General features: G+C 41.3%; 3 protein-coding genes across 9 annotated transcripts in view; 1 reads left to right on the top strand and 2 right to left on the bottom strand.

The window, feature by feature from the left end:
* Positions 1-24,284, top strand: part of caska (calcium/calmodulin-dependent serine protein kinase a) — a 92,167-nt gene that overhangs the window by 44,542 nt on the left and 23,341 nt on the right. For all 7 annotated transcript variants that reach the window (XM_028394376.1, XM_028394374.1, XM_028394371.1 and 4 more), the window contains exons 3-11: positions 6,036-6,141; positions 8,365-8,442; positions 8,526-8,598; positions 20,469-20,571; positions 20,988-21,163; positions 21,767-21,889; positions 22,977-23,060; positions 23,153-23,252; positions 24,122-24,243. In XM_028394376.1, coding sequence (XP_028250177.1) covers positions 6,036-6,141; positions 8,365-8,442; positions 8,526-8,598; positions 20,469-20,571; positions 20,988-21,163; positions 21,767-21,889; positions 22,977-23,060; positions 23,153-23,252; positions 24,122-24,243 — 965 coding nt within the window. The remainder of the gene's footprint in view (positions 1-6,035; positions 6,142-8,364; positions 8,443-8,525; positions 8,599-20,468; positions 20,572-20,987; positions 21,164-21,766; positions 21,890-22,976; positions 23,061-23,152; positions 23,253-24,121; positions 24,244-24,284) is intronic.
* Positions 13,691-16,194, bottom strand: gpr82 (G protein-coupled receptor 82). The gene is made up of 4 exons (XM_028394379.1): positions 16,092-16,194; positions 14,309-15,147; positions 14,046-14,186; positions 13,691-13,966 (listed from the first exon to the last, which is right to left on the bottom strand). The coding sequence occupies exons 2-4, from the start codon at positions 15,140-15,142 to the stop codon at positions 13,730-13,732; spliced, it is 1,212 nt and encodes a 403-aa protein (XP_028250180.1). The 5' UTR covers positions 15,143-15,147; positions 16,092-16,194; the 3' UTR covers positions 13,691-13,729.
* gpr34b (G protein-coupled receptor 34b) lies at positions 16,779-19,883 on the bottom strand. The gene is made up of 3 exons (XM_028394380.1): positions 19,606-19,883; positions 18,394-18,912; positions 16,779-18,320 (listed from the first exon to the last, which is right to left on the bottom strand). The coding sequence occupies exons 1-3, from the start codon at positions 19,611-19,613 to the stop codon at positions 17,735-17,737; spliced, it is 1,113 nt and encodes a 370-aa protein (XP_028250181.1). The 5' UTR covers positions 19,614-19,883; the 3' UTR covers positions 16,779-17,734.

Below are 24,284 nucleotides of genomic sequence, written 5' to 3'. Positions count from 1 at the left end.
GCATACAAAGCAGCCATATTTGTAGTCTTTAGCAGATTTTAAGCATTGTGTCTGTCATATTGATCATCCTTCAGCTGCTACTTTTCCACATTCACATCACACAGTCTGTGCTTCTTATAATCTTATGGTATTATTCCAGCCTCTGACCTTTCATATGGTATATTCACAGGCTATTGTTTAAGATCAGTGACTTCATACTGTTCTTTTCTTCAGCTGTTTCTTCATAATATTACAATATTTTCTACTTTTCAAAATAAGAGCTTCATCTTTCTAAATTTTTAACTGTGTTTCAGCAAATTAAATTCAGATTGCAGATTTTTCAGCAATTCAGAGCAATTCTTCACATCAGCATTCAAAGCAATGCTTCAGTTGCAGCAATCAAACTTGAGATAATCAGTTCACCTGAAGTAAGGGCTGCAGTTCGCCAAGATGACTCTGTGGATCGGAAAGTCTTCATCCTCCACTTTGATGACAGCATCGCAGAGCAGCTCCTGGTCAAGGAGATCCTTGTAATCTAATTCCCCATCTTTTTGAGTCATGTTGACTTTGCAGAATTTATATTTTCTCTGTTTAGTGCCCTTCTCCTCTCTTGTCAACCCTTGTCATCAAAGCACTTCACATCACCATGGAGACCACTATACATGTTTACATTCATAAACTACTTGCTCACCAAACAAAAAAAACACAAAAAAAACTACTTGCTCACCACTACTATGACAACAACTACAACTTTATTAGGTGCTCCAATTCGTCCCTATAGCCTTCCATCCTCTTTCATAACATGGCTGTATTATAAGTAATCCATGGCTGAGCTGTTGCATTTGATTTTTTCTGTGTGCCAAACAAAGTTGTTCTCCGTTTACAGTTGTAGTTCACATTTTTCTAACACTAAAGGGGGGTTGTTGAAAACAGGCCAGGGGGTCACCAGGTCTTTCTAAAATGTTCAAATGCCATGAAAGGCCAAAACAAAAGCTGGCAGGCCCACCAGTTGAGCTGTCCTGCTTTAGAAGTCCTGGCACAGCTGTTAACAGTGACAAGCTGTGTGTATCTCAGAGTGCAGTAGGCCAATTGCACAACAGGGTCAATCAGGCCACAAACATGAATCTTGTAAATTACAATTATCTGTTCTATCTCAAAATTCTAACTAATTGAATACTGATAAAACATTTTCTTTGACCAACCTGACTTGCACTATGTTTTTGGTCCCCCTCACCTACAAGTTACAACAACAGTTAGTACAACAATTAACTGAGTTAACAAAGCAGTGACACTCAGATGCTAATTTGATTTTATTGTATTATTTTGACACTGACGTTTAACTGAGGTAAGATGAACATTTTTCCGACCTGTGCATCTTAATAGGCCTATACACACATACGCCTTATGTGTCATTCAGGAGCAATCATGACCTGTTACTTCGAAGTGATTTGATAGTGCTTTATTATTTCATTTCATTTGTAACATTAAAATAGATTTAGAGATTGAAGCCACTCAAAACGGAGCATGAAAACATTGTACTAACACATATATAGAACACCTAAAGAAAACAGCTACACAGATGTTCAAATACATAAAAATAGGCAGGAAAAACATGCACATTAGTGCAATAAAATAACATTGTAGTACATCTGACACAGGAACATCAGAAGGAACACCTGTAAAACAAAACGGCTCCAATATAACCAAATATTAGGAGTGGTAATGATAATTCAACATGAACTGATCATGCTTGAGGTGATTTCTGAGACAAACATTTATTATGACTGGAAATGGCATTTAAACTTCAGATAGATGTTTCTGTTTGCAGTGGGACGCTTGCTCTATTTTTCGAGGAAAGCGGGGAGGTAAAAGTTAAAAAAAGAAACCGTCAACTTTTTCTTTGATTTTTTTCTGTGGTCTACTCATCTCTGGGTATCCTGAATTAAAAGGTCTTCCTGTGCATAGACCACAAAGTCACACCAGTCAAGTCCAGAAATCAACATTTGGCCCTGGATCTGCCAAAAGTAAGGATGAGATTTCCTTAGTGTTTCTGTGCCATCTTGGATCTTAATGTATGGGCAATCTACAAAACTTGTCACATTTGGGCATTTAACCTCTACAAGGCCCAACGCTGGCTGCCCCCATGGATCAAACACAACAACACACTTCCCTCTTGCACTTTTCCAAATAGAGAGTCAAACAGAGGTACATCATTCGATAATGCCATAGTTGTTATTAATGGAGCTGTATAACTTAGAAAAGCTGTGCAGGAACACTTGTAGTTCTGCAGCTCCGCGGGACAGCAGTCCTTCAGCACAAGCTGAAAATAGAAATATATGTTAAAATCAGCTGAGCAGCTAGTTAAAGCCTGCAACATGCCAAGGCAAACATAACATTAGTTACAAGTTCCTTGAATATTTGTTTGGTGTATCATGTATTGTTTATGGCCCCTGATCAAAAATACAGTTGGGGGGAACAGTTGGTTATAAATGTTTCATTGCCGTTTTTTTGCAATATTGTATTGCATACTGCTGGCTTTGACTGCTCTTATTAACACACACATGCACACAGGCTTAAGTTGAAAGCAATAAAAGTGGTTTCCCCGCAGCGGTTTTTTTTTTTTTTTTTCTTAGCTCTGTGTTGTGGTAATTTGCTTCTCATTTGATGGAGTATCTTTCATAATCTCCGGCAGGAGTTACAGTGACAGACATAAGCAGCAAGCTCATCAGATGACATTAAATGTGGCAGGCTGCAATGCCCTTAAGGTAACCACTTATCCCAGCTTTAGCAGCATTAGCATCATGTTAGAGCTAGCCGACGCCTGCTGCTTCTCCTCTGAGGATTAGCCTAATGTTAGCGCCCAGGCTCACAGCAGCACGCGTGGCTTCAGCTTGGAGCTTAATTAAATGTCACTGCATACATGGACAATACACCAACTTTTCATTATAGTTATGTGTGTGGATGTGTGGGTGCGATTGCGTGCTACATATTTGCACATCCACTCAGCCCCCACCTTTCTCCCATCCAGTCTTGTCCATAAATCACTTCCAGCAGCAGAGGCAGCCAGGGAAATATTTCACAGAGAATGTGGAATATTTACCCTCCAGATTGTGCATATTGAGCCTTTATACATTGGAACAGCTTGACTATTTCACTTGCAGAGTCTGATATTAACAGTTAATACAGTTAAGTGCCCTTGGTGGTGCATTTCCCCTGAGTTGATTGAGAGTAGGCTCATGCAGGAAGGCCATGAATATGATGTATATTTTTTTTCTTGCTGGCTTCAAAACCTCTCAGAACAGCTGCCAAGCTTGAATGAATGGATCAAAGAAATGAGAGATGGATGAAATATGATAGACTGTTCAGATTTTCATACTGAAAGCCAAATCCCTGCTGTTACAAATTCAATCTCCAAACTTGCATTGATTCGTGTGATACTTGTTAAAAAACAATGATAAGCACAGACCAACCTGATAATTCCTGTCAGTGTATGATGTAAATGTAATTTTTTGTCACTCTCCAGTACACACCAGTAGATACAGTTAATGACTCGTCACCATCTCAGCCATGTATATAAATTTGACTGTAAAGTCTTTGTCATTCGCTGACATGCTGCAGTTTTGCAGCAATTTTCCCTGAACATGCTGCTGTCTATCCTAGCTCTGTATATCCCATTTTACATGACAGAACCATTCCACCCTGACACAATATTGATTTGCTGTTTCTTGTTCCTGTGCACATCAATTTTATTTGTTGTATTTTTATTCTAAAAAAACAAAAAAACACAAGAAAATACACTGAAATGTTTGTTACTATATTTATGTCATTAGGAGAGCTTTGTGTTTCTATATATTTTTGCCTGTGTGCCATCTCTCCCGAGTGATTTCGCTAAACAGCCTGCATTGTTCTTTTCAGCTTCACTAACCCCCTTCATTAACCCTCCTCTTCATTAGGAGCCAATTAAAATGGTAGATTCTCATTGCCAGGCTGCAGTAAGAGTACCTGAAATAATGGGATGGATGCAAACAAACTGCACTTAAACCAAAGCAAAGAGTGGAGACTTGTTGCTAATTTGCATACACAGAGACACTCCTGCAGATGAGTCATCATCGTGGTTTTTTTTCAGGAGCACACCTCTTATTGCTGCTGTATGCTTTTTCCATTTACACCAGTACGGCTAAGCTGCAGAAAGCCCTAAGGTAGGCAGGATCATTTGAAATGCCAAGATGTGTTGGGAGAGCTGCAAGGCTTAACAACTAAGACTAGTGGGGGCATTTCAGAGGTGTGGTGTAAAGGTTTCTTTCAAACAAGGATGCCAAACCCTAAGTGAACTTGGGCAGAATGAGGAATCTGCTTGCCAGCTTTCTGACATGCTGATGTGGTACAAACACCAAAAAAGTAAAATATGAGATGCTGGACCTCATAAATACTAAAGTGCAGGAGAAAAATGTGACCTGTTCATATTTTTAAAACGAATGGAAATGCTGGTTCCAGCTCTCTTTGTTGAGGATAATTGTCTGTGCTCTTGTTGGGGCTGCAGTAAAAAAAACTCTCTCTGATTGGTCTGTGCTCCTGCACAGTGTGGGTGAAACAGGTGTTAGTGTGGACTTCTCACATATTTTATCCTTCTGGTGAAACAAGCAGCTGCTCATACCATGTGTCAGACTCAACATTAAGGGGTGCAATGAAAACCTCAGATGCTAAAACCCCTTTCAGACACATATGCTGTAATTTTAACATGTCGGATTGAGGATCCTGGTCTCAAATCTCAAGTGGGTCTGACATGTAACACTGCATGGAATGACATCAGATACACATAAAAGCTGCACTATGACATTCAATATAAAATATATTGTTTTACATCTACAGTCACTAATCAATCTTCATGTCCTGTTTTTTCTCTGCTATAGATCACAGCTGCTTTTTATTGTCTGTTTGTTTGTGTGAAAGTTGCATTTGAATGTTATGATAGGCACCATTATTTCCAACTTTCAATTGTCCTGTCCAACCTTCACCTATAGCCACAAATGTTTAGAAGTTTACAAAAGAGGCAGCAACAGCAGCTCCGTCATCCAGAGGGAGTCTGAGCAACTGCTCCCTCTGGATGACGAAGCTGCCTGAGTGGCTCTTTCCCTTTGAGGTTTACCAGGCTTTCCCAGCTCTTGAGACCGTCTGGTAGACCAATAAGTAATTGAAGGGATTACATTTCTCACATAGATACAATTGTGCACAGAATCAGTGATGTTTCTGTGCCACTGTGTGCACTTTCCATTTGTTTACTTGTTGTAATTCAATGGCAACTAGAACTGGGGTGTATCATCGTGGAGTTAGTACATTTTTAACAGTCAACTTTTTTTCTGAACCTAACAGATTATAGAAATGTTGGCTTTTACAAACTTGTTACCCACTGACATGGAAATACAAATACCTACACGTCAGTGGATGAACATGATGATTCATATTCTGTTTGTTTGTAATTCAACAGAAGATAGAAATTTAAAGGAGAGAAATACCATGCAACTGAGTGTGCCTTCTGTGAGCAGAAAATCTCAGTTGTTGTGGTTGCATTCCTGTAAGGTGCCAGGCTGCAGGTCCCCAGCTACATTGTAGATTCGACACAGAAGCATAAATCAGGCTTCAGATATTACCTTAATTTCTCAGCCCTGAGATTGCAGCCTTTCTCACAGGCACTATACAGTATTTCCAGTAGTCATTGCATCTGGCACTTACAATCCCCTTGCTGTGTGCTACTAAAGAGCAGCTCGGGACAATTGGTACAGTTCATGCCTGAAAAGGGATGTAAATTAGCAGTGATGAAACCTTGCACAGTGAAAATCTGACGCACTGTGAAAAGAAATGGGGAATATCAGGTCAATCAGCATCAATTGTTCTTAGACTAATAGATATGCAATCTCTCCTTTTAGGTCAATAGATTTAGACCAGTTGAGATCCACTTGGTCCTCTGCTGCAACATAATTAGCCCTAATCGTGTCGTCTCTTAATATAGTATTGAACTGCATGTTTATCTCACTGCTCCTCTCTCTGTGTGTTTTCAGACCTGAAGAGGGAGGCCAGTATCTGCCATATGCTGAAGCACCCCCACATCGTGGAGCTGCTGGAGACCTACAGCTCAGATGGGATGCTCTACATGGTGTTTGAGTTGTAAGTCACAAACTGGCACTCATCATGTATGAACATATAAGACAGCCTTACGCCAATATGTGTGTGTATGTGTGTTGTGTAAAAGGAAAAATATGATCATACCTGCAGGAAACAGGAGGGTGGGAAGAGTGTGAAGGTGAGGTATTGTTGGGGAGCAGGAAGCAGACAGAGAAAAGGATGACAGCGTTAGCAGGACAGAGCCAAAGTGAACCCTGCAGTGGTTTTATATAATCAACACTGATATGACGAAGCTTGTTAGCTGAGGATGGGGGGGTGGGGTAAGAAAAAGGGAAGAGGAGGGATGTGTGTGTGTGTTCATAGGATGAGTGCAGTACAATATACATGAAGAAGGGAAAAAAGATGAGATTAAGATTTCACACTTGCCGCTACCTCCAGCTTTTCTAAAAGCTGTGCCTTCCCCGGAGCTCCTCCCAGCCCCGCTCCGTATCTTCATCTTTGCTCCTCTTCCAGAACTAATTCCTTTATCGTTTAATTCTGTTATCGCTGAACAGGCAAACCCTCAAAATCCACACATAGTTCTATCACACGGCTCACTGCATGGAGAGGAAACTTTCAAAGAAATGCATCGGAGCTCCTTTGAAAGGGATTTTAGGGCCACATACACATTAATGCACACACAGGCAAGTTGATCTGAGATGTTCTCAGCAGCCAGTTAAGAGCAGAGTAAATATGGCAGCATGCGGACAGCTTCCCTCTTCCAGGTCTCAGTCCTTGCTAATCAGGTAGGATAAATATGAGTGTAGTGAAATAATAAGAGTGGAGGAAATAAGGATGTACTGAAGCCAAGTCCTGTTTAATTGGCACAGAGGTTTAGTGACTATAAAGAGCGGGTCTTCAGTAATTTGGAGAGGAATGGGAACAGAGCAATTACTGTATGAGAGACAGAATCAGCCGTGGATAGATGACTTGGTCACAATTAGGTGTGTGTGCATTTCACGGTTGTCATTGTATTTGTGTGTGTGTGTTGTGTAAATAAAGCATCATCTAAAGAGCACAGACAGTGTGAGTGAGCCTAATAGCCACAGCTTAAAAGTCTGTGTATTGATTATGAGGTGTGGTGCTTCTCTGTGCACTCAATCACTCTGTCATTTCTGGCTACAGCTGGGTTTTAACTAACATTGTTTGAGCTGGATCTGTTTTGTAAATTATTCCAGAGGGATTTTAGAGGTGCAAAGCATTAAGCTTTACCATTACTGCTCTTCCTGGACAGTTAGTATTGTGGAGCTGTGTGACTATATTCTCTGAAAGGAACATGTTTGCCAACCGTTTAGGCCCCGTTCACACTGGGGAAAAAATGTGGCTTAAGCAGGATTTGGCCGCATCCAGATCAATCCAGATGTGTTTTTTTCCGAGTGTGAACACCTCCAATCCGGCTGAATCCAGTTTGATTTCAAGCCGGCTAGATCCACCCTCGAGAGGTGGATCTAGCAGGATTGGCTCAAATGTGGCTCAGGTGTGAACGCAAATGTGGCTAGCGAATCCGGCTAGCCACATCATTAGCCATATTACGAGGCGCCACCTAGTGGTTTGGAGAACAGCAAACACGCTGGATGAAGCCGGATTGAGTGCGGACACAACTGTGTGCTAGCCAGATTTTAAAATAGGTCTGAACGCATCCAGCTTAAAGGCTGTCTGGGCTCAATCCTACTCTAGCTGGAATGACTTTCTCCAGTGTGAACGGGGCCTTAGAAAATTAAAGTTGCTTTGACACCTAAACATTCAAGTTCGATCAAAGCTTAATTCAATTTTGCTTCAAGTTTCAAGTTTGCTTTGTTAAATACATTACACTGTTAAAAAATACTTGAGTTAGGTCAATAGTCAATATTAGTAGAACATTTCCTTTAAAGGTTCTGACAAAAGAAAGAAAGAAATCCATTTTACGAAATGTCTGTATTGTTTAAACACTAAAGGTCATAATAATAAAAGCTTGAAAATCTTCCTAAATCTCACATGTTTCTGAAGAATAACTGTGTCAATGAAAACATTAGCGAGAATATTGTTGGCATCCGTCTTCCAGCTGTTTCCACCTCCACCCACAGAGATATAATTACAGCTTCTCTCCTCCTGACCTGTGTCTCCATTTCACCTCCACAGCCAATCACAGAGCAGTAAAATGTTGAAGTTTTAATAAGAGCGACCTTTCCTTTTCACCCGTATTCCTGCCATGACCTTTATGCCCCTCACTGTGTGTGTGTCTGTTAGTATGGATGGAGCGGACCTGTGTTTTGAGATTGTGAAGAGGGCAGACGCTGGCTTCGTCTACAGTGAAGCAGTGGCCAGGTGAGGTGTTAAATGTTTGAACTTGCAACTATAACTTAAATATGTAAACAAACACTTAACTGTGACATTTAATGTTTTTTCAGTCACTACATGAGACAAATCCTTGAGGCGCTACGTTACTGTCACGACAACAACGTCATCCACAGAGATGTCAAGGTAGGTCTTCTTCAAGAAGTCAAAACCAGGCACAGTTGTCTAACTTTTAGCCCCTATGTCCGGAGTGCACTGAGAACACAGCTTTGAAACTGTTGCTGATGTTTGCCATCTACAGGAAAAGAAGATAATAGCTGCTTGAAAATACATGCAGCAGAAATGTAAAGATTTGACACATTTCTAAGCCCTAAAATATATGTGATATATTTTAAAGAGTTAAAGTGCAAAGAAAAAAAAAAGGTGTGTTAAATACACTAAGTTGCACCTTAAGTTAAGAGAAACTAAAGACAAAACTGAGTCAGTTAAACATCTGAACAATAAAACGTTGTTTTTAAAAGAATCAAAACAAATATTACACTGAAAAAAAAGAATCACCAGCTTCAATGAAAACAATAAAATTCTGGAAAAAACTGATTTATTCTTAAATAAAAATTCACCAAAACAAATAAATGCAGTTGCACTAACAAGATTCTGTAAAATTCTGCTGTTCTCAATAACTAGGAACCCACTGTTAACTCACTTCAGACCATTTACATGACAAAAAATCAGCAGTGTTTCAAGGTGGGCCGAAGCTCGACTGTAAAGCAACTCTGTGGAAATACTTGTCATCATAGCTAGTGCAAGCCACTTCAAGCAAATGGAAAATTCCCTCAGACGATGCGGTTGCCTCTTCCAGATGTTGAGCTGAGCTGACTTGACTGCTCTCTCTGTAACAGAAGAAGTTTCACATGTGAAAGTGTTCAGCTCACTGATTAAATGATATCTAATGTGCCATGGGAGAGTTTGTTAGCCCGTCATCAGCTGGCATCATCTAATGGTGCTAATCAGAGACCAATCAGCAGAAAAGCCTCCTCGATATGACCCGGGTCTCAGACAGACTCACTGTTGGATGTAAACCACTTTTAATTCAGGTGTCATTTGCTGAGGCAGCTAATTATTCTGTCTTTCAGATTACAGTGTGACTGTGTGTGAAGAAAACAGTGTGCTGACAGCTAGCTTATACGTTGGGTTGTATATTTAGATGTCAAAATAAGAGTTTCTCACCGCAGAATAGATATGTGATTGAACGTCTGTGTTAAAAGGTCAATGCATTTGTGTGTGGCTGTGTGTCAGTCCGGTGGTATTTGCAGGTAGCTCCTTTAATGAGCAGGGCCCGCCTGCATTCAGACCTTCAGCATACACAGTGAATAAACACAGCTCTCTCTGCAGCCTTCCCAGCTGAGACTTTAATGTGTTTTATGTGATATTCACTGGGCTCAATTGCAGTACCTCCCTTTTATGCATATTTTACTGCCTTCTCTGAGAGACCTATAATGCATATTATATGGTCACAGTTGGCTCCCAGCTTGTGGATTCTGATCTCTCCCTCTCAGCATTGTACTCTGGTATTAGTCATCAGTCTATACCCTGCTATTTCTCTGTCTTTTTCTGTGGATCCCTGCTAAATGAATGGCTTAGGCTCATTGTCTATATGTGAGCGATAGCCAGGCTGAGAGTTCACAGGGGCGAGCTGGATGTGTGTCAGTGCTACACAGTGTAAGAGCAGGGTTATATGCAGTAGTGAATAGATGCAGTATAATGGCAGGAATATCCAGGTTGGGGAAAAAAGGGACTAGAGTATGAAAACTATCTTCTAACATTTTCAAAATTGTCAACATTTTCTCAAATTACAAAGTTCTGAAATAATGTTTAGGGACCCTATGAAATTGAATGGCAGTGCGACCATATCTACATCAAGTGCCTTACAAAGCTAGATGCTTTTAAACACACCACTACTCGGCCAGGTTGAAGACAGCATGTGCAACAATGTCTGAGGAAATCACAACAGAGTTCTACATTTGAACATTATAATTAATGTGCTGTCACCTGCAGGATGTTGGTTATGTAAAGGGCAACATAATTATGTTAAATTAGCTGCTAACATAATGTTACCTTTTTGGTGAGTGAACCCTGAAACGTCCACCACTGTCTTCTTCTTTTACTGACCATAGGTCACACCTCCTTCATAGTTAAGCTGGATCCACACTCAAAGAGAACAGAGAACTCGCTCTTCACTGCGGATGTTACCCCCACAAAATGACGTCACTTTTCTCTCGGAGAGCCTGTTCTGCAGCTCTCTCGGACACATGGCCCGGGCAGAACTTTTTCTCTCAGTGGTGTGCGAGAACAATTGTGTGATTGGTTGGAATTTAGTGGGCGTGATGAATGTGGAGAAGCGCGGGATGTATTATTCCAGACAGTCATCCACACGTTCACAGAATTAAATTCACACAGACCAGAGGTCTGCTACAGTCGGCTACACCAGGCCAGGTAACCACAACTGTGCACACAATTTGCATTACAATTGCATTGTCAACCTTTTGTGTGTGAGGTGCGCTGCATGGGAGGGCCGTTGGCACACACACTTCTCGCAGAGTATGTTACCTCCGTGCTGTGGTTAAATTCCAGCTGTGCACTGCTTCGGTCACTAGTGCTTCGGCTTTTTTGGCCGCTCTGTTATCAGGTATGTGTGCTTGTGTGTCATTCTCCTGTAATATGATGCACTGGAGACAGTATCTCAACAAAAGACACTTCCTTCTGTGTGGCTTGATGTTCTCACATGCCACAATGAAAAGGGCATTTACTGGAACTGAAAATGAGGAAGTTGACCCTTACGTGCCATCAGTTTCAAGTATCATTGTTAGTTTGACCAAAAACTAGTACGCGATCTGTCAGTGGGAAAACATAATTGATTCTTTCAGCGGCAGACACATTGGTGACACTGTTTTAGAGGATAGTTCTCTAACATGGGTACAAATATTGGTGAATTTAATATTTTGGTGAACAAATATTGTGTTCCTCATGTGATCAGTGAGGTACAAATACAGCTTTGACTTTGGCTCAGGGTGGTGTTCACTTCTATTATCACTATTTAACAGCGCCTGTGAGCTCCTCTCTCCAGCTTATCAGATGTACCGCCTGAGATGTATGCCCTTTAAGGGACACACTAAAATGTACCCACACACGCAGTGCATTAACAACAAAGATGTCTTTGTTGAATATGTATCAGCATGAGCGTGCCACTTCTTCCCATGCGTGAAAGTCACTGAATTTAAATCCTGATGTTCATAAATCACCATGATGCCTTTGTAGTTATCTTCCCACTCACACTACCACAGACATCCACTTGTGACAGCAGCACCTGCGTGTTTGTGTATCTTTTTCTGTGGATCTGTGTGTTTGTCTTTGGTCCCCCAGCTCATTGCTGATGCACCGCAGATAGAATTAGTTTATCTGTCTGTGTTCTGAATGCACATGATGATACCTGTGTGAAGGTGAACTTTCTTTTCTGGCCTGCTTTGAAAGCACAGATCCTGACTGTGTTTTGAGTCATCTGAGGAATCTTTAAACAAAGTAGAATGTTTGATGCGAACGGAAGTGAACAGACACAGGCCTACACCTTACTTTGCAATAGTATTTCTTCTCTCTCCTGGTACACCGAGGTGAGGAGAACTCCTGGAAGAAGACATTAACTCCTAGTTTCTAAAATATTCAGGTGTCTCAGCAAAAAGGTTGCACTTGTGTCAGCATGTGTGAAATTTCTGCTTGTCATGTGAGCAATAATCTGTCCCCTTTGCACTCTTTAAAGAGTCTTTGTACATGAACCCACTGATTTTAAGGAATAATTCCACTGTAGATTTGGTATCTGACTAATGACAATTTTCAATGAATTGCTCAGATACCACATAGTACTGTACACAGTAAGTGTTAGATTTTCTGTATTATCTGAATATTTAGGAAGAGTAAGTGATCAGAATATTTTGCAGATGATTGGATGAGTTAGTTGCAGTCCATCTCATAACAACTTAAACCAATTAAGTCAAGCATAAGCACAAAAAGCTGCTGAGCAACTAACAGTGTGTGTGTAGACACAGTTTGTTTCCCTACTAAATAAGTGATAAGTGAATGTCGGCTGTCAAGGTAAAATGGCCCCAGTCCACTCGGACCTCTTTGTGATGCATGCAGAAGACTATTAGCAGTGTCGTTATGGCTGTTTGTGTGGTAATGGGTAGCTGTATGGCGCAGCTAATAGCTTCTTTGATGGCAGCCAATGGGCCTTGAGGTGTATATTCTGTCACTGAAGGTTTCACACAAACATGCTTGCAAATATGCACGCCTGGGTTCAAATGTACCTCAGCTGTCAAATATTGATGGCAAAATGACACCTTTGTGTACCACATTATTTGTCATGTTTTTGCAGCTGTATTTTTTCATCTGATCTAAACAGAGATTTCACTTTCCCCACATGCCTTGTGTAGAGAACAGGAAGATCAATCAAACCAATGAAACTATGCCTGGCTCAGTGTATTAGTTAGCCTCAGCCCTGGAGATCACCACTTGATAATTAAAGTCATACAAGAGACTTCTTATGCTATCGGTGGTATAACATTACCCAAAAGTTTTGAGTATTCCCGTACCCATACTTACAGAGAACTTTTACAGTTTTAGTATGTCTCCAGCTACAGGCAGTGAAAAGCTCCAATAGTGGCCTCATCACTCATTATTTTTTTCCAGTTGGTGTGCATGCCTTCTCTCCTGGCTACACGTCTGTATGTGCACTGTGTGTTTCATCCTCTGTTGTGTGTCTGCTGTGGGTGAGGCACACTGGAAGGATTCTCTCTACTGTCTGCTTCAGTCTTAAAAGCTGTCCAGACCCCTGGGACAGACACACACACATCTGCAGGGGCCACACTTCAGAGAACATTGTCTTCTTGAAAAGCCTCCCAGTACGCTCTCCCACACCTTCTGTACACGTACACACACACACACATAGGTGCACACACAGGAAACCCTCATCTATATTTTAGACACAATTACTGAACAAGGTTTATGACACATAGGTATCAAATATTTATAGCCTATTGTTGCACATGAGGGGTTGAGGGGTGCTCTACAAACACTTGTGTGCATACTTTAAAGACTACATCACATTTTTTTGGATCACAATAAAAGCTGTTGGAGTAGTTTTATTGACCTTCAGCCTTTTTTTCCTTTTTGGATACAAACATTCAAATATATTTGACAATATGAAATACACTAAACTGACTGAGAGCACAAAGACAGCATGCTTTTTGGCGCAGAATTCTTGTGTTGGCTATAAAACACTTTCATGACTTAAATCTGCAGTAGCTGTCCCCACATTTCCCTCCCCTGTCTGTTCAGCCTTCGGATTGGAAGTAGTTGACCAAAATATCAGTCGTCTCCATTGGTTTTTCTGGTTGCACCTTAAAAGTTTGAGGGTCTGATGACGGAACTTCTGGTCCAACACAAAGTACATCACAGGATCAGTTGAGCCTCTCAGTGCAGCGAGGAGAAACAGGCAGTTCTTCAGCTGGAGAGGGAAGACATTTTTAAATCTCTATGAAGTAGTCAAGGATTATTTTTTTCATCATTAAGTCCAGTTCAGTTACCTCAATGAAAGTGGAGAGTGGATGACAAGAATTGCAGATCTCAGGGCCATATGTGAAAGCCAGCTCGAGTTGATCATGGGCCAGAGAAATAAAGATGGGTTTGTAGATGTGGTACGGCAGCAGACAGACTGAAAGAACAACCTGTGTGGAGGTGGTTTATAAAAAAGATAGGATTAAAAAAAATGGGTGCTACAGAGTGCCATTATTTTAGAAAAGGTTGTATTTTTTATATGACCCTAATTCACTTTTGATTACATAGTTACCTGGATAACCACAATATTGCGGAACACTCGGGTCAGTAGGTTCTGTGAGGTGCTGAGGGGTGTGTTCCGACGTGAGCGTCTGATATGTCTCAATACTGTCATGTAGCACAGCAGCACCAGCAGGTAAAACACAAAGAACATGATTATAACAGGCACAGTGAGAGTCGCAGACGTACTGCCGCCAAGTTCCACAGGTGGACTGTAGCACACCTTCATGCATTCTCCCTTCTCATCTTCTGTGGATGTGGTGCTGCTCATCGCCTCATTTACTGAGTAGTAAACTGTCACTGGGACAATACCCCCTACTGACACCACCCACACTATGACACACACGGTGTTGGCAAAGGTGACCTTTGTGAGGCGAGTGAAGAAGCCATGTGGCAGAAGGGTGATCAAGGTGCTTGGCCTGGAGGCATGGGTGTTCTGGATGAGGGCTGCAAAGCGGCAAAGGGCCACCCACGTGAGGATCAAGAGGCTTATGTAGATATTGATGTGCAGCACCGGGGTGATACCATGCAGGACAAGCTGACACAGGATGTCATTCAGTGCCCACGCTGACCCATGGGCATAGTAGGCTGCAAGGAAGGGCGAGGTGAGGCACAGCAGCAGGTTGGAGATGCTCAGGTGGGACAGATAAACATGTGTGGGGGAGATGGTGGAGATGCACCGCAGGAAGACCCACAAAGATAGCATGTTGCCTGGTAGAGCAGTGAGGAAGAGGAGTGCGTAGATGGAGGGGAGGAAGATGAGTGTTGCAGCAGTGGGGCAGAGGGAGAAATCCAAGGAGGAGGGGGAACTGTTGCCCTGTTGAAATGTAGATGACGTGTCCTCCATTTGATCTGCAAGATCACACAGAAGTTTGATAATATTTGTTAATCGATTAAAGATAATAATCACTCTATTGTTTTTTGTTTGGTATTTTTGACCATTATACAGTCATACGCAAAAGTTTGGGCACCCCTTGGAAAATCACTGCATCAGTTTGTCACTTGCTGAGCTTTTGAAGCAGCAACTTCAATTTAACATATGTTGTGTTATCTAACCTTAACAGAAACTGGTGTCTGGGCGTTTTTTTTTGTTTTTTTTTTCCAGGAAGTCTCACCCACATATATTTTTTTGAGAAATGAAAATAAATTAGCTGTAATCAGTCTGTGAGATGACCCTTCAAATAACCTTTAAACTCAGTTTCATCGTCAGCTTAAAAACAGCTGAGGGTGTGAAATAGTCATCAGATATCTGTTTAAGTTGTCAGTGCAGACGAACTTTTGCGACTCTTTCCATGTTGGGTGTGTGGCTGTGTGTGTTTGTGGTTTTAAGGGCAACAGCACAAGAATACAGAATTCTGGTGATAATATCTGGTGAGAAACAGGTTCTGTTTCAGTATTTTCAGCAAAATAACAGTTACATAATCTGGTGTCTAACACAATTAGAAAAGTATTTGCAATAGTTCAGTGCATCTGTTCGATCTCAGGTGTGCGTGATACATTTTGCTAAAGTCTCCAGAGAAAAAGGTTTCACAGAGCTGATAGAAAGCGTTGGACACATTCACTCAAGTAGTGATCAAGGTTTGGTTTTGTTGTGCCATCATGTCAGAGCAACTTCACTGTTTCACAAACGTTAAGGTTCTTGCTCAACTCTTCTCTTGCAGTAAATGTAGTTACCAGCATCTTTTGTTTTATGAGCATTAAAAAAACAAATTCCTCCATTCAGAATTTCAGAAACTTCACAAACATGTTCACATCCAGAACCATGACACACACGGGCAGGTTTGTTTTGTACGTACCTGTGGCAGTAGCTCTGATGAGATGATTCAGAGCAGGAACTTAACGATGCTTCTTCACCTTTACCCTGAGCTGCTGTGCAGCTTCCTCCTTCTTATGGTAAACCTTTAAGCGCAGCCTTCTTGTTTGTGAGGCGTGGTGCTTTTTATGCATTTTCTATACTTGTTTCAGCTTCCTCGATTATTAGACATGATTACAAAATGCACACGGTGTGTGGTTTGAGGTTCAGTCGTTCTGCAGCATGTTTTTTAACTGCTGTGCTCTCCATCACTTTTATTACCTAAGCCGTTTTATTTCCTCCTTTAGTTTTTTCATTTCAAATTGCACACTTTTGAGTTGTATTTATATTTTATATATTACTATGTTCTGTAAATAGTGTCTATACTGTTTATTTTTACCATTAGAGGTATATGTTTAGTATGCTGAGTGCCTGTATATTGCTGCCGCAATAGTGACATGTTCCAGCTTGGGATGAATAAAGTATTTCTATTCTATTCTAAAATCGTGTATTTGCACATGCACATTATCACATTATGTGCCTGCTGCTTAGCTCGCTGTCTATATTTATTGTTCCTCAAGGTGGCGCTGCTGTTTAAATTAAACAACTAAACACACACTGAACTACTTCAGTTATCTTTTTATTTCAGGATAAACATAGTCTGATATTTGCAAAAACAAAAGTGGCTGATAATTCCTTGTCGAAGTTCAGGTCTGTACCTCCTCCGTCTCTTGTTGCGTTTGATCAGTGAAGCATGGGGTTCTTATAGTCACTTTTTTTGTCATCAGGGCTTGACAGTCTATTTAAGTACCTATAAAAAACAATGTGTTTCCCAAAGTGAAGTAATTTAAACAGTTTGAAAAAGGCAAAAAAATTGATGGAGAAAAATCATTCTATGTATTATAGTCCCTTAAAATGCTCCTTCAATTTTACATTTCCTAATTGTATATTACATTACAGTTAAATTGTACGCAAGTTTTCTGTTACACAAAAGCATAACTGACCACCCAGAGCACTGAGCCCAGAACACATGTTGCTCCACAGCAGCACTATTATTACCAACATGAAAGTGGAAACACTTAAGCTTACCCTTTTGAACTAAAAAAGTGCCTACTTGCCTTTCTTGAAAATTCTCAGTCATCCAGGTCATTTTCATTCAGAAAGTTCAAATGCAAGGACTTCAGTGCAGAAATGTCTTAAAGAAAACTCTACTACTCACTTTCATTCCCATATGTTTTCCTTACAAAGCACAGTGACTGTAAAACATGAAGATGAACATCGCCTGATGATTGCATGATTCTTGAACAGCTGTTTTGAGCCATGTTGGCAGGTCCAATATAATATAAACAAGTGTGTTATGTCCCCTGTATTATAGATAAGAGGAAATCATCAATAGCAACCAAAACTGTTTTTATTCCAGACTGGGAAAGACTCACTTTCAGAGCTGTGGGACGGAGCTGCAGTTTTTTGATGGTTCCACATGGGCTTCATTTCGAAGACCCAGGTGTTACTGGCAAAATTTAACAACTGCTTCTTGTCTGCTTCCAGAGATCCTCAGTGGTGTCTATTTCAAAACACTTATGTTTCCTTCAGCTTTGCCTAGCGTGTTTGTTTCAAAACATGGAGTTTCTTTGCCTCAGAGTTTATCTACAGCCCTGCAATGTTGGCGATAGAAGCTGCTTTCTCCCTTGAGCTATTGGGTATTAGGGTGATGTTTGGCTGTCCGTTGTCAGTCCTCCCATTCCTGCAATCAAAGTCAGCAGTGGAGCTGCTCCCACTGCCCACAGCAACACTGCGCGTACACAGCACACTGCTCACCAAACGCAGCACCTCCTTTCTCACAGAAGAGGACAGCAGAAAGTACATGATGGGATCCAGGCAGCTGTTGAGGGCAGAAAACAACAACGCCACCTCATTGGCTTTGTCAGCTACATCCATCCAGAAACAGGAGGTTGTCGTGATCTGTGTTCTTATGTAGAAACCACGGACCAGGTGATATGGGACAAAACAGATGGTGAAGAGGAAGAGGATGAAGAAAGACTTCTTGGCGGTTCGAGTGTAGCGTGCCGCATTGGGGAGAGCTGGTTGGTTTTTGGATGTCCTCAGGAGCTTCAGAGCAATCTTCCCATATGACACAATCAGAGCGATGAAAACAAGCCAGAAGATAACTAGAACAGAGATGTTGATGTAGGCCTTCCACTTCTGATCAATTAACACCTTATAGTGGAAACACCTGTAAACAACAAACATGTTCAGGTGGTTCATTTCACACCAAAGCAGCAAGACACAAAACTGTGATCACCAACCTGTTTTCATTTGGGGGGTTCCTTGAGATCAGGATGGGTAAAATGAAACAGAAGGCCACAATCCAGACAAAGGCACAGAAAACAGCACTCCCCCTAGTTGAGCACTGCATCCCAGACTTACGATGGATCTTCACGTATCGATTCAAGCTGATCAGCCCCAGCATAGTGACACTTATGTACATGTTCATGTAAAAGAACTGGCCCACCACTTTACACAATGTAGGGTCTAGGTTCCACCTGTTACCCTGGCTGTGATAGAGTATTCTGAAGGGCAGACAAAAGACCAGGAGCAGGTCTGCAAATGCTACGTTAATAAGGAACACACGTACAGAGTTCTTCTTGGAGTGAACGCAGAAGAATACCCACAGAGCCACCACATTACCAGCCAAACCCATGATGAAGATTATGGAGTAAAGCACTGCCAGCGGGATCTGCATGGCATTGTAATCTACACACGGGTAGCTGCTGTTGGCAGGTGTGGTGGTGGAGATCGTCATGATGTCTTTTTGAGTCTCAGTCCTGCAATGTGAGGAAAAGAAAACGAATGGAATGAATGATGCAGAGATGATGTAGTGCATGAGTGAGTTAGCTTCAGCCAGGCTGAATATTTGTAGTATTGTCTAATATTTGTAGTATTATATTTTGTGTTATATTAAATAAAAAAACCAAAACAAACTCAAACAAACAAATAAACAAGTCAAGTGCTGGGAAAGAGGGTGAAGTAGAGACCTGATAAGTCATTCAGAATCTTAGAATCTTCTTCTACACATCACCAGCACAACTTTTTTTCCTGGAGAAGAAGTTCCTCTTTAATTTGGCTCTGTGGCGTTTGACTTTAAATATTCAAATGTTCGTCTTCTCCACTGCCTGACTTGTCTTCTTTTGTTTCAGAGGTGGTCTTGTTGGATTTAACTCAAAGACTAGCCTTTTCCATCACACTTTTTTAATTCATCTGTCTCTGTCAGAGTGGTGCTCGCCATCTGAAATAATCCTTATATTAGTAATCTATAATATATAACCAGATGACTCTTCTCCCAGAGGAGCACTTTCTGTCATCGGTGCACAGCACTCATCAATCAACACATCCAGCCACTTGAATAATCATGTCTCCCTGCTAGCAATTCACATGAGAATGGAGAACTGTTCACTGCCTGCAGCGTACAAAACAAACGTATTTGCTAATATTTTAAAGAGGAAGCTGTCAGCACTCACCAAGTCATTGAAGTCCATGAAAACACTCACACTTTTGTTTCTTTGCCCATGTGAGAGATGAAAAGAAATCCCCAGGCACTCAATGTATGCATAAGATCGGAAGCTACAGTCCTTTGCTTACAGAAAATACCTCCAAATTCAATCTGTAGGGAAAAAATCCTGCCAGCCTGAAAAGACTGTGTGTTCAACCTTTAAATGCACGTCTGCCTAGTCCTTTTTTTGGGTTCCTTCTCTGTCCTGCTATCTGTGCAGTTATGAGAAGCAGCCCTCCCCAGCACAGAGAAATGCTGAAGTGCTGTACGCTGTGATGTTATACTGAGAAAACTGTGGTCAGCCCCCGTCTTTCCTCATGCACAACTGGGGCTGACACGGAGAGAAAGGCAGGGCAGGGCTGAATGCAGACCTTCTGACACACAGTAAATACACAATATACTTTCCACTTTGGGCTCTGATTATAACATTGAGGAATCTGCTGAGAAGCCAACTGTAAAAGAAAAAAAGGCTCCCAAAATACCACCATACATCCTCTTAGTAATTAAATCGATGTAGAGCAAGGCAGGGTTTACATGGCCACCCAGGATGCATTTAACCTTCATGCAGTTTAGACCAGTGTCATGTTGAAAGTGATAAATGTCCAGATCTAGGCCATAAATGTTATGAAAACATCACACATTCAGATAACTTAACTCTTAGTTGGTGACTGGGGCTGAAGATGTTATACACCGGTGGGTGAGGGGTGGGGGTAATACTTTGGGTGTGTCTTGCACATGTGATGTTTGTTATTTATAGGTGGTTGTTGCTCTTTAATTAGCAAAAAATGAATTCATGAACCCCTGTGTCTCTCTCTCTGCTTTCATTCTTAGCCTCACTGCGTGCTGTTGGCATCCAAAGAGAACTCGGCCCCCGTGAAGCTGGGCGGCTTTGGAGTGGCGATCCAGCTCGGAGAGTCGGGACTGGTGGCAGGAGGTATGGTGCACACAGTTGTCCACTTTAATATCAACATATCCCACAGTGTAAAGTGAAAATCGGAACACTACAACAAACAGTCACAACTTTTCACATTAAAAGCCTTTAAATAAAGTGAACTTACACAGGTTTAAACTGTGTAGTCCTTCTGTCTTTAAGAAACAGGAAGCAAAGCAACCGTGAGCGTTTGTTTCCTGTTATATGTGACCTTGTATAGGAAGTAGTTTCATGGTTTTATAAGTAGGAATAAAGTTTTATGTGTGTTGTGTCAGAAGCGGAAAAGGGAGGAAAAGTGTGCCAGTACTTCCTTTTTCTAGTTCAGGGGGCATAAAATTAGAATTCATAGGAAAAAGTGAGGACATATTTATGCAGTTCATAAGCGTTACCTGGCTTCCTCTCTGTCTGTGTCACCCTAGGTCGCGTAGGAACGCCCCACTTCATGGCCCCAGAGGTGGTGAAAAGAGAGCCGTACGGTAAACCTGTGGATGTGTGGGGCTGTGGAGTCATCCTCTTCATCCTCCTGTCGGGATGTCTCCCTTTTTACGGCACAAAGGAGCGTCTCTTTGAAGCCATCTGCAAGGGCAAATACAAGGTCAGGGGTCAACGATGAAGGTTTAAATGTGTGGTTTGTTTACCCAGTAAAAATGAGTGTCCCCACCTTTAGAGTCAACACACACCTTTATTTAATCTTTATTTTGCCAGGAGTCATTGAGATTAAAATTCTCTTTTACAAGAGTGCCCTGGCCAAGATAGGCAGCAGCTCAATATAAAACATGTCAAGCGTCAATTAAAATTTACAGTTAGATAAAAAATCAATATAAAGCTTACATATTATGAAATATTTAAAAAACAATACAGAAATTATATAAATAAAGCACATAAAACAGATGCTAGCTAATTTAAAATGCCAAATGATCAGGTGAAGCAGTTCAATCACTTAATGTTTCAATCCTTCATTTAAAATCTTTTTAAAAGAATCTACAGAGGGCACTTCCTTCAATTTTAAAACATTTTGCAAAAGATTCCAAGCAGAGGGGGCCGCAGATTGAAAAGCCTTCATTGTGTCCTTTTACTGTACTTAAGAGCATTTATTTCTGAAGTTGTGTTTCCAAGGCGCACCACAGCACAGGAGGATTAGAATTTGCAGTCAGGACCAGAATGTTTGCTCATTCCGGGTATTTTTATGTGCATGTAGATGAACCCGCGCCAGTGGGGACACATCTCGGAGAGCGCCAAGGATCTGGTGAGGCGTATGTTGATGCTGGACCCCGCTGAGAGGATCACTGTCTACGAGGCTCTCAACCACCCCTGGCTCAAGGTACTGCAGGCAATTCAGTATATATGCTCCAAGAAATTAGATATTGATACAGTTGGCTAGTTTGTAGGATCCAAGAATAACCCAGTGTATTACATAACAATGCAAGTACATGCTGTTTACTGTGTTTTATGACATGACTGCCTGGAGCACGATGAAGGTGTACTCAAAAAATGTATGTTTTTTCTGCATTGTGAAAAGGAGAGCATGTACTAATGTAAAGTTGGGAAAAGTTTTCACCTGTTTGTGACGCGCGAGTAGAATAGTAAAGTTGTCATCTGAAGCTATCGCAAGGAAAGCTCTTCACACAGGAAAACAATGACAGGGTGCCGCAGCACAGCGCTCTTACAACTCGTCATGTGTTGTCAGCAGAAGCTTTTATGGTGTCTTCTCCTGTGGACAGTGATTTAGGGGGAGCTGAGATTTGGAATTTGTCTGGGAGCTGTCGGATACATCCCTCAAATCATCCCATTTTAAAGAGCATCCCAGAATGCAATGCTACTTTTTACATGTTCACATTTGGATTGACTAATGTTAACACAAATCAACTTCCAGCTGAGTAAGACTCTGTTTACTGATGTTACAACCTCATGATTGACTCAGCAGTCACATAACAAAAACTGAGCAAGTGTTTGTGTGACCTGCAGGCTTCCTAACGCTAATGTGCAGAGAATGAACAACTGGTTAATAAAGGCTGTGAACATGCAAATAATTAAATATTTGTGCCATGTGCACACATTTTGTCTTTCTGTGTTACACTGCACGTTTGTGTTCTCTCTACTTCTCTATGTAAACATAAGAAATTAAAAAAAACTCAATAATTTATTGTTAAAGACCTTATCATTCACATTTTCTGAAATGCACCAGCTTTTACAAACTGGTTCATCTATCACAGGTTTAAAACTTGATGTCCAGTGCAGGGTTTTCTATATTCCAAGCTGAAACAGTTCAACAAGGCGTCTCCAGAGCGACAGATTATATAACTGTGGCTGTAGTTTTCCCTTATAACCAGTAAAATGATTTTGATGTGTAAAGGCAGCTGCCGCTGTTCTTGTGTCATTCATTTTCCTCTCTGTGTTGGATTTTTAAGGAGAGGGACCGCTATGCCTACAAAATCCACCTGCCAGAGACCGTGGAGCAGCTCAGAAAGTTCAACTCAAGGAGGAAGCTCAAGGTTCTCACACACACCACACACACAGAATGTTGCAATGCACCCTCTGTTCCTGGTTATGAGATGAATTGTTGACGCCTCTCTTGCTGTTTCAGGGGGCTGTGTTGGCCGCCGTGTCCAGTCACAAGTTTAACTCATTCTACGGCGACCCGCCTGAGGAACTCCATGACTTCTCTGAAGATCCCACCTCCTCAGGTGCACACACACACATGCACGTACGCTCACACTGATGTAACCCTTTTATCTGTACCACACTCTCTCTCTCTCTCTCTCAAACTTCCTTCCTGTTTTTCTTTTTTTTTCTTTCTTTTTTTTTTAAGTTTTGTTTCTACTTTTAAGCCCTACACAGTTTTGCATCCTGTTATAACTGCTGCTGTTCAAAATGTACAGAACACACTGGTATCTGCTGATTATCTCGAGCTATGGGGTTTAATCTCTCCCATAAGTCGCGTACAGCGCACAAAACAGAATCGTGAGCATAATACAGCCCATAAAATGATACTGGGCCTCATTCACAAGCAGTGCGTAAACTGTGCGTATGATACTCAAACTCAATCCCACTGTGATTTTGCATGTGCACTTATTTTGTCTGCAAAGTAAGAACATGACAAGATGTGTGCTCCTCATATATTCTGCAAACCTCTCAATGTATTTACTTGTTTGTCTGTTTCTATTAATGCTTCCCACCTGCTAGGACTTCTAGCAGCAGAACGTAGGTATCTGTTTGTTCTCTGTGTGTTGTGGTTATTAGTTGTGTCTCTGTGATTATTAGTTGTGTCTCAGTTTGGCCGCTACATTATTCAGAGGCTGCAGTTGAAGGCCGACTGGAAGGCTCCTCCTTAGTTTCCTCTTTAGTGAACAGGCGCAGTTTAACCAAACATTCACTGTCCACCATTTTTAAAGACAATACAGCGATCTCTGCAAACTACACATAAACAGTTAAAAGGCCTTTAAAAGCCTCTTTTCCTCTGAAGAATTCCACCACTTTTGTGTCTTTGTATCACTTAGCATCAGTCGTATGAATAATAATAATACAATCATTCATAAATGTGTGTGTTGTGCAGGCGCTGTGTCTCAGGTGTTGGACAGTTTGGAGGAGATTCACGCTTTGACGGACTGCAGCGAAAAGGATTTAGATTTCCTCCACAGCGTTTTCCAGGACCAGCATCTACACACACTGCTGGATGTAAGTGTCACACAACAAACAGCACCAATAATTCATTTGCA

Source organism: Parambassis ranga, chromosome 21 (assembly GCF_900634625.1).
Source record: "Parambassis ranga chromosome 21, fParRan2.1, whole genome shotgun sequence".
Taxonomy (NCBI): domain Eukaryota; kingdom Metazoa; phylum Chordata; class Actinopteri; family Ambassidae; genus Parambassis; species Parambassis ranga.
Note: the sequence above shows the minus strand (reverse complement) of the source record. Positions and strands in the feature narration are given on the sequence as shown.